The sequence below is a fragment of the Orycteropus afer genome, unplaced genomic scaffold, assembly GCF_000298275.1.
Source record: "Orycteropus afer afer isolate SDZICR_OR568_19922 unplaced genomic scaffold, OryAfe1.0 scaffold00038, whole genome shotgun sequence".
NCBI classification, from domain to species: domain Eukaryota; kingdom Metazoa; phylum Chordata; class Mammalia; order Tubulidentata; family Orycteropodidae; genus Orycteropus; species Orycteropus afer.
In genome coordinates this window covers 10,776,717-10,791,287 of record NW_006921625.1, presented here as the reverse complement: position 1 = coordinate 10,791,287, position 14,571 = coordinate 10,776,717, and the positions used below count along the sequence as shown (strand labels likewise).

At 53.2% G+C, this 14,571-nt stretch overlaps 1 protein-coding gene across 1 annotated transcript in view; it reads left to right on the top strand.

Annotated features, from left to right (window-relative positions):
* TACC2 (transforming acidic coiled-coil containing protein 2) overlaps positions 1-14,571 on the top strand; it is a 158,785-nt gene that overhangs the window by 113,112 nt on the left and 31,102 nt on the right. Inside the window, exons 5-8 of the mRNA XM_042780410.1 lie at positions 10-146; positions 4,990-6,301; positions 10,233-10,293; positions 11,689-11,890. Coding sequence (XP_042636344.1) covers positions 10-146; positions 4,990-6,301; positions 10,233-10,293; positions 11,689-11,890 — 1,712 coding nt within the window. The remainder of the gene's footprint in view (positions 1-9; positions 147-4,989; positions 6,302-10,232; positions 10,294-11,688; positions 11,891-14,571) is intronic.

Below are 14,571 nucleotides of genomic sequence, written 5' to 3'. Positions count from 1 at the left end.
CTCCCTCAGGAGTTCTGACTCTGAAGAAGCATTCGAGACCCCAGAGTCGACGACCCCTGTCAAAGCTCCCCCAGCTCCACCTCCGCCTCCCCCTGAAGTTGTCCCTGAACCCGAAGTCAGTGTCCAGCCACCCCCGGAAGAACCAGGTAACCAAGGGTTGGCACTCCCTGGGGGAGGCCCCGGACCCTGTGTGTGGCTGTGAGCCCAGGGAAGAGTTCCAGGCAGTCCTGGGGGTGGGGGTGGGGGTGGGGGTGTGCCTGGAGCCTGGAGCCAGCAGGCATGCCCGGAGCACAGCCCCCAGTCACAGAAGTACCCTGTCGCTTCTAGAGAATGCCCGCCACTTCATTTCTTTGGTCTTGTCTTTCTTCCTTCCGTCTGGCTTCCTCTTCAATAAAGCAAAAGATCAGTCTCTGTTCTTGTGTGCACCTGCACACACGCACATACATGCCTGTGCACACACATGCAAATATATACAGATGCACACATGTACACACGCACATATACACACACACACAGAACCTGCCTCTTTCTGGGTGGCAGTTTCTAAACCAAAAGTGTACCTCAAGGACCCAGAGCAGGGGCTGGAGAGGTTAATTGTCACTGTGTAATGTTTCCAGGGAACCTTTGATTACATGGGTTGGGGTCTTTGAACAGGGACTTTCTGTTCTGCAAACCACAGCAAGCATACATTTGTGTGGCTTGTACAATAAGCTTGGAAGTGCGTCTGCTTCAAGCCCTGGCTTGGGCTGCGCAGGGATCTGTTTGATTGGCTGTCATTGTTAGAAAACTGCCTGCCGGAAGCAGCAGGCGAGCTTGCGAGCTTGGGGCGTCATGGCAGCAGAGTATTGAGCATTCGTGGCTGGAGGGCGGGGCAGGTCTGTGCTGGGGACTGCGGGAGCAGAGGCGAGAGGGGAGGGGGCTGCTGTGCGTCTGCAAGATACCGTCCTTCTCCAAAGGCCTGAGAGAACCACCTGAAGAATCTGCATGCTTTGCCTGGGAATACTGACATGGGTTCTAGAAAAACCTACAGAATCCTCTGTCATTGTGCCGTTAGCCGGGGCAGCGGGTTTGCACTCTGTGGGCTGGGAGGATTTGCCCCTCATTCTGGGAGGTGGGCGGGGTTTACAGAGGAAGGAAGGAGATTCAGCTTATCCAAGCCTAGTTTTCTTACCCCTAAAATGAAGAGGCTGGCCTGTGAGTCTCAGAGCTCCCTCCTGCTCCAGCCTTCGACAGCCCTACAAATGGGATGCTTGGCTGTGATTATAGCGACCATGTTACTTGAGCTCATGTAGGGACCAAGATGCCCCAGCACCAGGAGGCGAGGGCCCTTCACAGCCCAAGCAGGGGTAGAGGCAGGTGGGAGGCTGTGGGCTGTGGGCTCTGGGGTAGATGCTCGCACATGGCACCTGACTTAGCTCTGCTGGAATGGCCATTTTACAGACGAGCCATTGATGTTCAGACAGACCAAATTACCCACCCGGGGTTGCATAGTACATTGAGGGTTGAGACTTCCACAAACATTTGCGCTCTGCTTGGCTGGGCTGCCCCCTCAATCTACCGTGAATGTCCTGTGAACCACTGATACAGGGGAAGGCCAGGCCACATCACCAGGGAGTGACACCCATGATGGACGTCTTGGGATCTGCCCGTGCATGGCTGCAGTGCCTCCCGTCATAAGCACACTGCTCACAGCCCTTGCTCTGTCCCATGCTGCCCCACCGCCTGCCCAGTGCCAAGCACAGCCCTTCTGTTGACTCTGGCCTGTGTCTGGTATGTGCTCTGGCCAGGGCCGGCCACATCGTAACTGCCAGGACCTGTTGCTGGGGAAGGACAGCTGCTGGAGGTTCGCCTCTGGGCAGGAGGCCTTGGAGATGTCTGGACGCATGCTTAGCTGTCACAAGCGGGGGGCTAGGGGTACCACTGGCATCCAGCTGGTAGAGCCCAGCCGAACATCCTACAGTGCACAGGACAGCCCCCCGCAACAAAGAGCCAACACCCGAAATGTCAGCAGTGCTGAGGTTCAGAAGCCCTGCCGTAAGACTGGATGTCCCAGCCCACGATGATTTCATTAGGGAATGTTGGTTCTAGACAGGAGAGCCAAGTTAAGCAGGCAGGGAGCGTTTTCTTCGGGGAAAATGAGGAGCAGATGGTTAAGCAGAATATCTGCTGATTGTTGCATGATTCGGGGAGAACTACTGACATTTGAAGGGCTCTGGAGCTTCCTACCTCAGGCTGCTGAGATGCCTGTGGCAGCCTGAGAGAGGGGCCAGCGGTGAGTTGGGGGTCTTGCTTCAGAAATGCGGACATGAGTGGGCTGGAGGCTTTGACAAACCTTTGGAGGCCCTGGTCCTCGTCAGTGTCCGTGGTTCCCTGTGCCCTCTGGGTCCTGGGGTATTAGAGGGCAGGAAGATGAGGCCTCTACTCTGGAGGACAGGGCAGCTAATGGTTCTAGGCCCTGAGTGTTGATTTCAGACAGGAGGAGGGAGGGACCTCATCTTTTGAGATGGGAAGGAAGTAGGAGTGTTTGGGAGATGTGGCGAAATCACTGGGGAAGGAAGCGGAGCTCAGAGGCTTCAGACAGATGCGCCATCTTGTGGGATGGCTGCTGCACGTCGGGGCTGGGTGAGCGGGGCGGAGGAGCAGAGGCGAAGGTGGGAAACCATCCCTGGCTGGCGGACGTGCTCCCGGAACGTGCTCTCAGCTCGAGGCGTTTCTGGCGCCTCCACCACAAAGTGTGGCAGGGGGAGGGGGAGAAGACTTAAGTAAGACACGTGCCTGAACTCAGGAGCCCTGGGGCCTCCCTGCATTGCAGTCTCCCAGAGCATCCGTTGTTCAGCCGGGGCCTCTGCAAAATACCGCCAAGAGGCAGCTTGGCTTGGTGAGCAAAGTGTGGTAAGCACAGCCCCAAACACTCATCTCCAGGAAGTTCATGCTCCCACTGCCGTTGGGTCGATTCCACTTGATGGCGACCCTAGAGGACAGAGTAGAACTGCCCCCACAGGGTCTCCAAGGCTGTTGTCTTTATGGAAGCTGACTGCCACATCTTTGTTTTGCAGAGCAGCTGGTGAGTTTGAACCACTGATCTTTTTGGATGGCAGCCTAGTGCTTTAACTGCTGTGCCACTGGGCTCCTAATTGTAATGGGGGACATACGTACATGAAACTATTCACTGATCTGAAATTCAAATTTCATGGTCTTCCTGTATTCACCTGGTCATGTGCTGGGTGGTGGTTGAGGGTCTAACACCTGTGAGTGACACACACAGGAAGTGCTGTCCCGAGTCATGTGCGGGCCAGCTTCTTTTATCCCCTGTTCTGCATCCTTCCAGTTTTTCATCCTACAGGCTAGTTTACAGAAGTCTTCTTTGGGGACACATCTTTCCTTTTCTGGTAAATTACTTCTCTGCCTCCTTGACTGCCCAGAACAGCTGTGAGCCCAGAAATGCATGAGAGGAGCCACCTGGTATAAGCAGAGCCGAAAGTAGTCACGCCCAGGCCCAAGGGGAGGTTCCCACTGAGCAGTGGGGTCAGGAGGTCACTGAGCATCATTTGGCCAACGGGTGGAGCAGCGTGGTGGAAAATAAGGATCAGCCTTCTTGGCTGACGGTGGCTGAGGAGGTGGGAAGGCTGCGAGGCAGGGGAGAGAGGATCAAACATAGACAACAAGGAAAGACCAGTAGCAGAGTGTGGCAGGAGGCATGGGCGGGAGCAGTTTCAGGGGACGGTGGGCTCTAGACACGTGGAGGTCAGCTGACCATGCACATTCAGCCCTCCTGCTGCAGCTGCCCTGGGGGCCTTCACGTGGAGGTCCCTGTGTTCTTGAGTGTCTGTGTCCTCAAGAACAGGCCTGACAAAGCCAATAAACCAAAGAAAACCAGCCCCCTTGCCATTGAGTTGATTCCGACTCGTTGAGATCCCATGTCTTACAGAGGATGCTCCTCAGGCCTTCATTGTCTGTGCCTTCCTTCCCTGGAGCCGCTGGGTGGATTTGAACTGCCAGCCTTTTGGTTACCAGCCAGTGGCAAACTGCACCACCCAGGGAACTCGATGACAGTACCTCATCTTAACTGAGGGCTTGCTGTGGGCGAGGCACTTCCTCGTGTGTTTCTGTCTTCTTCTCTGCATTCTCCCTTTCTCCAGCTACCCTGGCCTCTTTGCTGCTCCTGGAAAACACAGGTGTGCTCCTGCCCCAGGGCCTTTGCACCTGCTGCTCCTAGGATGCTTCTTCCCTCCAGACACCTTCCTGGTGTCCCCCTTCCGGTCTCTGGTCTGATGTCTCCTCCTCGAAGGCCTTGCCCAACTACCATATTTTAAACTTGCAACTCTCCTGCCCCACTTTATGTTTCTCTGTAGCACTTCTCACTGTCTGACCATCTTTACATTTACTTACCTGCTTTTTGACTGTTCTCTTCCTGAAGAATGTAACTTCCAAGAGGGCAAGGATCCTGGGCTTTTGATTTGTTCATTGCTAAATCCCCAGCACCTAGCAGAGTGCCTGGTCCTGGTTAGGCACTTGGCAAGTGTTTGTTGAATGACTGAATGATCTGAGCTAGTTCTTCCGTAGCTCTTATTATTGTTGTTATGTGCCGTGGAGTTGGCCCCGACTCTTAGCGACCCCTCCTTCGGTTTCCGAGGCGGTATCACTACAGAAGTAGGATTGCTCAACCTTCCTTCCGAGGAGTGGCTGATGGGTTTGAACCGCCAGCCTCCTGGTTAGCAGTCAAGTGCCTTAGGCACTATGGTACCAGAGCTCCACAGCCCTTAGCACTCCCATTTTGCAGACGAGGGAAGTGAGGGTAAACCTGTCCATGTCTGGAGCTGACAGTGAGTAGGACCAGGCTTGGTCCCAAAGCAGTGTCCAAGGGTGGGTGGGTTGGCCCAGGGGTGCAGTTTATCACTCTCTGCTCTAGATGTGGCAGTCTGACAGAAGATGAAAAATGCTCCAAAGTGTCCTGGGTCCTTAGTGACTATTTTGTCTCTGTTTCTTCAGGATGTGGCCCTGAGACGGTCCCCATCCCCGATGGCCCTCGCAGTGAGCCGGTGGAAGGACACCCTTTCCGTCCCCCGTCACACTCCTTCTCTGCTGTCTTTGATGAAGACAAGCCGATTGCCAGCAGTGGCACCTACAACTTAGACTTTGACAACATCGAGCTGGTGGACAGTTTCCAGACCCTGGAGCCTCGCTGCTCAGACTCGAAGGATCAGGAATGCCAAGTGAGCACACGGAGGAAGTCCACAGATTCCGTCCCCGTCTCCAAGTCGACGCTGTCCCGCTCGCTCAGCCTGCAAGCTGGCGACTTTGACGGTGCTTCCTGCTCAGGCGGTCCCGAGGCGGCGGCCCCCGCCCTGGACGCACACAGCACGGGCTCAAGCAGTGCTTCCAGTACCCTTAAACGAACTAAAAAGCCAAGGCCGCCTTCCTTAAAAAAGAAACAGACCACCAAGAAACCCACAGAGACCCCCCCGGTGAAGGAGACACAACAGGAGCCGGACGAAGAGAGCCCTGCCCCTAGGGAGGAGAATCCAGCGTCTGACACGAGCACAGAGCCAGCCAAGGTGGAAGGTTCTAGAACAGCCTTACTGGAGGAGACAGCCCTTGAACCTGCTGCTGTGCCCAAAACTGCCTGCCCCCTGGACTCAGAAAGTGCAGAGGTGGCCATCCCACAAGCTTCAGGAGGCGGAAGAGTGCAGAACTCACCCCCGGTCGGAAGGAAAGTGTTGCCTCCTGCCACAGCCCCGGAGGCCGTGGAGGTGACCCCATCAGACGGTGGGGGGCAGGAGGACGGCCCGGCCAAAGGGCTGTCAGTGAGGCTAGAGTTTGACTATTCTGAGGACAAGGGTAGTTGGGACAACGAGCAGGAAACCCCGCCTCCTACCAAAAAGATAGGCAAAAAGCCAGTCGCCAAAATGCCCCTAAGGAGGCCAAAGATGAAAAAAGCACCTGAGAAACTCGACAACACTCCTGCCTCACCTACCAGGTCCCCCGCTGAACCCAATGACATCCCCATTGCTAAAGGTACCTACACCTTTGATATTGACAAGTGGGATGACCCCAATTTTAACCCTTTTTCTTCCACCTCAAAAATGCAGGAATCTCCCAAACTGCCCCAGCAATCCTACAACTTTGACCCTGACGCCTGTGATGACTCCATTGACCCCTTTAAGACATCCTCTAAGACCCCTAGCTCACCTTCTAAATCCCCAGCCTCCTTTGAGATCCCAGCCAGTGCCATGGACGCCAATGGAGTGGATGGCGATGGGCTTAACAAGCCCGCCAAGAAGAAGAAGACACCCCTCAAGACGTAAGTTCAAGGGTGGAGTTGGTGAAGGTTGGAGGCGGGTGTGTGCTGGCTGTGGCTCTCGGTCACGTACCTGGACCAGCTGCAGCTGCCCTCAGCCCCCCGCCCCCCCGTTTGCTGTCACGCCCTCTTGTTTGTGGCCACTTCACTGGCAGCCAGGATAGCTGCTTTCCTCCCTCTCCTTGTCACAGTGGTGGCAGGTCTGTCAGCATGTCCCTTGGTAATCCAGAGCCCTTGGTCTTTTGCCTTAGTGAGTCACTTAAGGAGTCAGTGGTCCAAAGCTTTACTTTTGTCCAAAGACCTGACGTTCAGCTCTGGGGAATCTGAAAGATCCTGAAGGAGGAGAATAGTCTGTTCAAGACCTGAGCAACCTCCCTGTTGGTGACTTAGCCTTTTCCCTGTTTGACAAGTGAGTTGCATTTTGGAGTGGCCTAGAACCCTGAGATATGCCCTTTAACATATTACATGTTACGGCATTTCCCTCCGTCTGTCAATGAGATGTTAGCCCAGGAGGCCCATGAATGAGGGCCTGGCCCGGACCCCTCCCTGCACACCAGCCATCCCATCAGAAATGGTCCTCTTTGTCTCCTCTCTTAGCATCTTTAGCAGACCAGAGTCCAAAGTCCCATAGGTTTAGAAGAGATTGATGGAAATGAACGGGGCATGGCAGTCCCCAGGAGGAACTGTAGCCATAAAACTCTGCTGCCCACAAACACTTAAGGGGCCAGCAAGATTGCCCTTCAGCATACGTTGTCCATGCTTCCAGAAACCATTCCAAGACTCCGTTCGGGCTTGGAGGGCTGCAAGTCCATTCTAAGGACTCTAGACCAAGCTCGGAGACCTCTTCCTTGCTCTCCTTCAGAATATCTTCAGTAAGTTCACAAGGCTGGAGAGACCTGGCTCCTGGTGGTAAGCTGACCAAGCAGCCCCAGCCACTGGCCCCTCTGCATTTGCCTGGCACGAGTAGGAGGACCTGTTTGCCCCCCATTCTGGGCCGCCCCAAGCATTTAGCATTTGGGAAGAAGGAGGACTTCCTTAGAATAGCAGGATTCCGCCGTGGATCTGGCTGCCGCTGGCTGGTACTGGAAGGGAGGTGGTCCTGGCAAAAAACTGTGAATGTCAGGCCCTTCTTAGAGACACCCTAGAATCTGCTCTGGAAGCTTTATTCTAAGCTCAAATGGAAGGCTGAAGTGCCTAGCCTTCAAAACCATGTGCTATCATTTTAAAGGTGCACTGGTGGCACAATGGTTAAGAGCTCAGCTACTAACTAAAGGTTGGTGGTTCTAACCCACCCAGCAGCTTTGTGGGAGAAAGACCAGGTGATCTGCTCCCATAAAGATGATAGTCTAGGAAGCCCTATGGGGCAGTTCTACTCTGTCCCATGGAGCCGCCATGAATCAGAATTAACTCGACACACCCAACGACAAGAGCAGCATTTTAAAGGGGAAAGGCAGTGGCAGCCCCTGCCTCCTCCTGCCCACAGCCAGTGTGTGCTCTGACCCCAGCCATGTTTGTGTTTTACCATTGAGCTAACAAAGGTCAGGGAGGCAAATCCCTTTTGCACTCCTACCTCAAGTGCAGATAGGGGTCTTGGCTGGGAAGATCCTACACAGGTGACAGAGCTCCTTGGGGAACCGATGCTTTACGGGGTATTTGGAGCTGCGAGAGGAAACCGGCTCAGGCAGCCCGTGCCCCCGAGCTGGGCTGCTACCCACACTCCCCTACGGAGTCCACAGGGACAGCTTTTGTACCCTAACCTGTTAATGATAGTTGTCTGCAGGTGTATCTTTTTTGTCAGTTCCTTCTGTCTGTCTCTCTTTTTCTTTGTCTTCTTGTCGTAGGATGGTTGAAGATGTGATGTCTGTGTGTTCTCTGTTGTAAGTACACTTAATGGAATCTGCTGTTGACACCAAATGTGCTTTGTCCTGCCTTTTCTTTTCACTCCCATGGCTGCTACTTCCATGTGTCTGTGCCTGGGCTGGGAGGGATGGGGCTGGGGCTTCACGGGAGCAGAGGTGGCTTTTCTGTCTCCTAGTGATTAGCATCAGTGAAACTGCTTGGCTGTGAAAACGTGATTAGCCAACATCTGTCTGCTTGTCAGGAATGCAACATTTTTTGCCCTTGCATATTGGGTGTATTCATCTGAAACCCATATATATGTGTGTATATGTGTGTGTGTATACATATATATATGTATATATATATATATATGTATGTATATATGTATATATATATATAATTATTATTTTTTTAACTGCTCATTCCATTCTTTTGTTGTAAATTGGACTAGCAGGTGATTGCTTTCAGTAGTAGCGTGGCTTCACATTAAATGTCCCATCCAGTCTGACCACAGGCAGTGACCACTGTGGCTTGTTCTTGCTAGTGTGTAAAGCAGGAATGTTTTGGCCATTCCAAATTGTGACCTGCCCGTCAAGTCCCCTGGAATACAGAGTCCTTTCAGCGTTATGTGTATTGTTGGAGGTGGAGCCCGCAACTGTGGGAGCCATTGCCAGGCTTCTTTGAGCCTGCGTCCTTGTCCCCAGGGCCAGGCTGAGTGTCGGCATGCCTCACCTGCCATCTGTGTGTTGCTTGCGGGCATCAGTGAAATAGCGCTCTGGGCCTCCCCTGGCCAAGAAGGGTCCCATGGGCAGCACCCAGGGCCACCACCATCTCTGCACCCCTGCCCTTACCAGGGAAGCTGGCCTGCTCCCAGGTGGCTGGCAAGCTCAGGGTTGCGTTAAATCTCTCTGGCTCGCTTCAGCCCAAGGAATTTTTTTTAATAGCATTTTAGAGACATTTAGTAACTACAAATGTACAGTTAGTTGTTTATACACATGGATAATAAATATGTGCTCCTAGCTGTGATTGCACTGCTTTTGTGGAGAATACCATAAGTGCTATAAATAATCATTTCTAGTATTTTTCTCATAACTAAATGCCATCTTATTGGAGAGAACACAAGGAAGGAACTTGTGTTGCCCTGTCATCCAGTTAACGTGTAAAGCAGTCAGGGGGTAGTGAGGCCTAAGGTGAGGAAACACACCCCCCAAAGCCCTTTCTTGCTGGGGTGGGACTTACTGCAGAGGGCAGGGTCTGGTGCGGCAGCCAGTCTTCATGGGGGACGAGTTCTCCATTCTGACTGGAGATGGTTCCCTGACTCCCTGATGGACTCACCCGAACCAGACACACTAAGAGTTGTCCCCTCCTCCATGGCCCCTTCAGGAGTCTGACCTCATGCCTCCTTTGCCTGTCCCCCACCCCTACCCCTAGTGTTTGTATGAGAGAGAAAGAAAGGGAGAGCAGGGTCTTGAACCTTGTCTGTTGACCCTGGTTGGGAAAAGACATGGAAAAATGGCCTTGTTGCCGCCTTGCCTTTGCTCAGAACCCCACCTGGAAGCTCAGAGGTACTGGGCCCAAGTCGGCTCAGAGTTCCCACAAGTGAGAAGATCGCTTAGAACTTTCTTTCTCTGCCAGGGCCCCCTCGGTGGGGTCGTTAACTGCTGGGCCTGCTTGCCCATCTGTGAACTGGATACTGCAAATTGGTGCCGTGAGCTTAGGGACCCCCCACCCCCTAACTTGAATTGTTCCAGACATTCCTTGACGAATCCAGATAAATGAATCCACTCACCAGAAATTTGCTTTTTAAAGCAAGAACATCTGGTTAAATTTAGCTTCATTTTCTGGGTCAGTTCTCCAAAATGGTATCTCTTTCAAGGTTTCCAGCTTGATTCATCTTTCCCTTGGGAGTAAAAATAATATCAGTTAGCAAGTCAGACTTCCTTGTGGGCGCCTTTTTGTGGGGGCTGGGATGGGGTCGGCTCGAGGGCGGCCTGAGCCAGAGGGGCCGGCGGCAGCCACGTTTCCCTGGCTCAGTGTTGCGTTGAGTTCTCTGTAATTGTGTTTGTTGTGTTTACATTTTCCATTTTGTTTCCAGTGACACATTTAGGGTGAAAAGGTCGCCAAAACGGTCTCCTCTCTCTGATCCACCTTCTCAGGTATCACGCTTCTTTGATCTTTATGAGTGTGTCGCGGTCCCGGGAAGAAATCTGAGATTGATGTGCTGTGTCTTGGTCCCTGCTAGCACAGCAGGCTTCCCTGCTCATCCCAGGCACATTTCTGACCCTTTGCTCACCTGCCGTGGGGGTTCCCTCTGCTTTTGCAGGCATTGTACTGGTCCCTTCACTTTGGGGAAGAGCAGAGTGTGTCCCCAGAGTAGGCAGAAGGTCAGGAAAAATGCTAGTTGATGTTACAGGAACTGTTCTGGTCCACTCTGGCGAGTTAATCTGCTGAGAACTTACATGAGTATCCACTTGGAAAGTGCACTGCCACAAGTCACGCGCGGTGAGGAAATGAGAGGGAGAGATGTGGAGGCAGAGTTAGGGCTGAATGTGTGCAAGCAGAATGGAAGCAGGGAGACGGGCAAACGTATCCCCTGCAGAAGCAGCAGCTGGGCTCGTTTTTAGTGTATGGCTCCGTCTCCCTCTTAGAAGGAGCTCCAGTGGTGCTGTGGTTGAGCCATTGGGCTGCCAACCAAAAAGTCAGCAGTTCGGATCCAGCAGGAGAAAGATGAGGCAGTCTGCCTCCATAAAGACTGACAGCCTTGGAAACCCTGTGGGGCAGTTCTACTCTGTCCTCAAGGGGCGCTGTGAGTCGGAATCCACTCCATGGCAGTGGGTAGGTCTCCCTCTTACTGTTGCTCTGCCAGATCTATGCCATTATTCAGCCCTGTTTACAGACCAGGGAGAGTCGCCCTCCAGAATGTTTGCCAGGCCACTCCGGGCTATGTATGTGTCATACAACAACATACAACAAGCAAGCCTCTTTCTTCCCTGACTCCAGTGAAGCCCGGAGCGTAGCCTGGCCAGGCAGGGGCTGTAGGGGCTGCCCTGTGCTAGGACTAGTGGGCTTGGGGTGTAATCCCAGGTCTACCTGCTCACTGCTGGGCTCCCACCCTGCCTCTCTCAGCTCCACACCCTCCTGGGGAAATGGAGAAAAGTCCCCTTTCTCGCCCTTCCAGGCCAGGGGCTGCCGGGTGGTCCTGATGGTATTGACATGTAAGCCCTGAAGCTCAGTCAAAGCAGACACGGTGGTGGTAGGAATGAAAGCACTTCCTTCTTTTTCTCAAGGTGAATGAGCAGGAACATCTCAAATAATCAAGACACAAAATCCTGATTTTCTTAGACCCCCACAGTCACCCCTGAAAGGAACCATCAGAAAAGGGAATTTGTAGAGGAAGGAATTGGTTCCCTTGAGGGACCTTTGGGAACAGAGGCTGAGAAGGTGAATGTGTATTGAGCAGGATCCCTCCAGGCTGATGGGCCCTGGACTCTGGGGTGGGTGGGTTTTTGACGGGGAGTTGAATGAAAGGAGAGCCTGCTTCCTTTTTCCAGGACCCTACTCCAGCAGGGACACCAGAAAGCCCACCGGTGATCTCGGCGGTGGTACACGCAACTGATGAGGAGAAGCTGGCGGTCACCAGCCAAAAGTGGGCCTGCATGACCGTGGACCTGGAGGCTGACAAGCAGGACTACCCGCAACCCTCAGACCTGTCCACCTTCGTCAACGAGACCAAGTTCAGTTCACCCACAGAGGGTAAGCAACTTGGTGGCCAGCTGGAACCCCAAGCTTCCCTGGAGGACACTGCCCCTAGGGAGCAAAAGGCCAGGAGAGACGCCCCTAAGCCAGGTAAACATGCTCTCGGCTCCTGTCTCCCAATGCATGGGAGCTAACTAAGGCTGCATTTTAAACCAACCTGAGACTTGAACCCAAGGCCCTGCTAACAGCCCAGCACGGCACCCTCTCACGGCAGGGCTTGGCGGTGTTCCTCACCTGTGCCTCTTCTTGGCTGTATGGCTTTTGTCCCTTAACGTTTTTGAAAAACACAGCTCCAAGTCAGACTTTCAAAGTAAGTCAGGCTACCTGGGGGTCTCTTGGTGGCCCCGTTGTTCACAGGCCTCAGAGAGCGATCAGACAGTGTGTTCAGCCCTCCTGTCCAGCCCCAAAGCAGAGGCTCATCCTAGGCTTGGGAACAAGGCTGTGATGCTTCAGGCATGGGCCTCCGGCCTTAGTTAGCTCATTCCCTTCCCGTTCCCTGCTATGTTGATCCACGTTCTGCCTGGTTCTCTGGTTTGAAATTCCCACACATTTTAAGCCAGCTCAGAACAAATAGGTGAATCGGGATTTTTCAACAGCTGCTTACTCCCTGTGAGTTTCTGAGTCGGTCTTGTCATCCGTGTTTCCTTTCCTGTTTGGGAAGCAGTTAGGAGGGCGTCTGGAGCATTTCTTACGAGGGTTTGGCCCCTTGCCTGCCATCCACAGCTCTGTGATCCCATCCACGCACTGCCTTCCTCCGCCCACCACCTGTGTGGCCCTGTGGGGCTGTCTGGAGCCATTCATTCCAGCACTCTGGGCTTTTATGATGGTTTTAAATTTGCCTTCCAAGATCTTAATTTACATCAGTTCTTAAAAGTTCAGTAGAAATCAGTATGTGGAAGAGCATAGGAGAAAGCCTAATCTTCACTTCTGTGCTCCTTTGAAGGACCCCAGGTCTCTGCTGAGCAGCCTCGCTGTCCCTCTGTGGCGGGGCTGGTGTGACTGGGGGCAGGGCACATTAGTTGTGACTCGGAAGGCTTCCTCTCCCCGCAGCCCTGTGACCAGGCCTCTCTTGGCGTTGGCTTTGTGTGTCACGAGATCTCTCGAGAGCGCCGTGTATGTTTATGGTGAGACCTGGTACGTGTTTCTGGCATTGTGACGCTTATCTCCTTACTACACAAAGCTGCCTTCCTATTACCTGACTGTGAAGAGATGATCCAAGTTATGTATGCATAGATTTTTGGCATCTTGTTTTCAGCCAAGTGGAGCCTTTTGGTTGGCTGTCAAACTGGCCCTCAGCCTTGGGGTTGGGGAGGTATAACAGTGCCCATCTCATGCACACCTGACACTGGGGGCCCGGAGACCTGGCCTCACTCTCCCTGCAACCCCCATTTTCCTTGGCACCTGTACCTGAACCATGTGCCTCAACCAAGTGGAATCCTGCCCTTGTCCTCAGGGTCACCTGGCACCTGGCTGCCTCTGCAGTGGCTGCTGCTGGCCCCACGCTAGCATGGCCTCCTCCTCCCGTCACCCACTTGCCTCTGTCAGTCCTGTGCCCTCCCAGCCTTTCCCTGGCTGTCCTCCCACTGCCCTGGCTGCCCTAAGCTTGGTATGGGTTGCCCTAAGGGCACTTCCCACCCTGGGCATGATGTGTATGCACTTCTGGCTACGCCACTGGACTGCGTGCACTTCTAGAAACTAGACTGCGTGCACTTTGGAATACCCCACTGGGCTGTGTGCACTTGTCGATTCCCTGCTACCAGGCTGTGTGCACTTGTCGATTCCCTGCTACCAGGCTGTGTGCACTTTGGAATACCTCACTGGGCTGTGTGCACTTGTCGATTCCCTGCTACCAGGCTGTGTGCACTTGTCGATTCCCCACTGGGCTGTGTGCACTTGTTGATTCCCTGGTACCAGGCTGTGTGCAGTTCTAGGTTCCCTACTGGGCTGTGCACTTCTAGAAACCCTGCCGGACTGCGTGTACTTCCCGGTTCTCTACTGGAACTATGTCAGATCCATCATGTTTTCTCCATGGCATCCTGAACATTGCTGTTAGGAACCGTCAAGTTGACGTCTATTTATAGTGACCCATGTGATAGAACAGCACTTCCCAGGGGTTTCGAGGCTGTAATCTTTATAGGGGCAGATCCCCAGGTCTTTTCTCCTACAGAGAGACTGTCTGTTGGCTTTGAACTGCCTGTTTTCCACTTGGCAGCTGAGCCCTTAACCGCTGCTTTCCCTGAGCTTAATAGGAGTAAAGAAAGGTTTGGGAGATGGACAAGATTCAAGGCCAGGCAGGTAAACAGCTTCGTGTCAGCTTGGTCAACATGCCAGGCTTTCCTGAGCCTTGCCTTTTGTGTGATGTTGAGGGAGATGTTTTGCATAACAACAACAACAATACCCCAGAAACAGCAAGGGACACTGAGCCAGAGCCATGAGCATGGCCCATTAGTGCCTATGGTTTCCTTCTGGTTCACATTTTTCATGGCTTGAGAAGCAACATGTAGATGTCAGAATGTTGTTGTTCTTGTTATGTACCATCAAGTCGTATTCGACTCATAGCGACCCCTTCTTGGGTTTCTGAGGCGGTATCACTACGGAAGTAGATTGCCCAACCTTCTAGAAACCAGCCTGGGCTTGGTGTTGATGGAGAGTCAAAAGGCCTGTGATTTTAGGAGGCC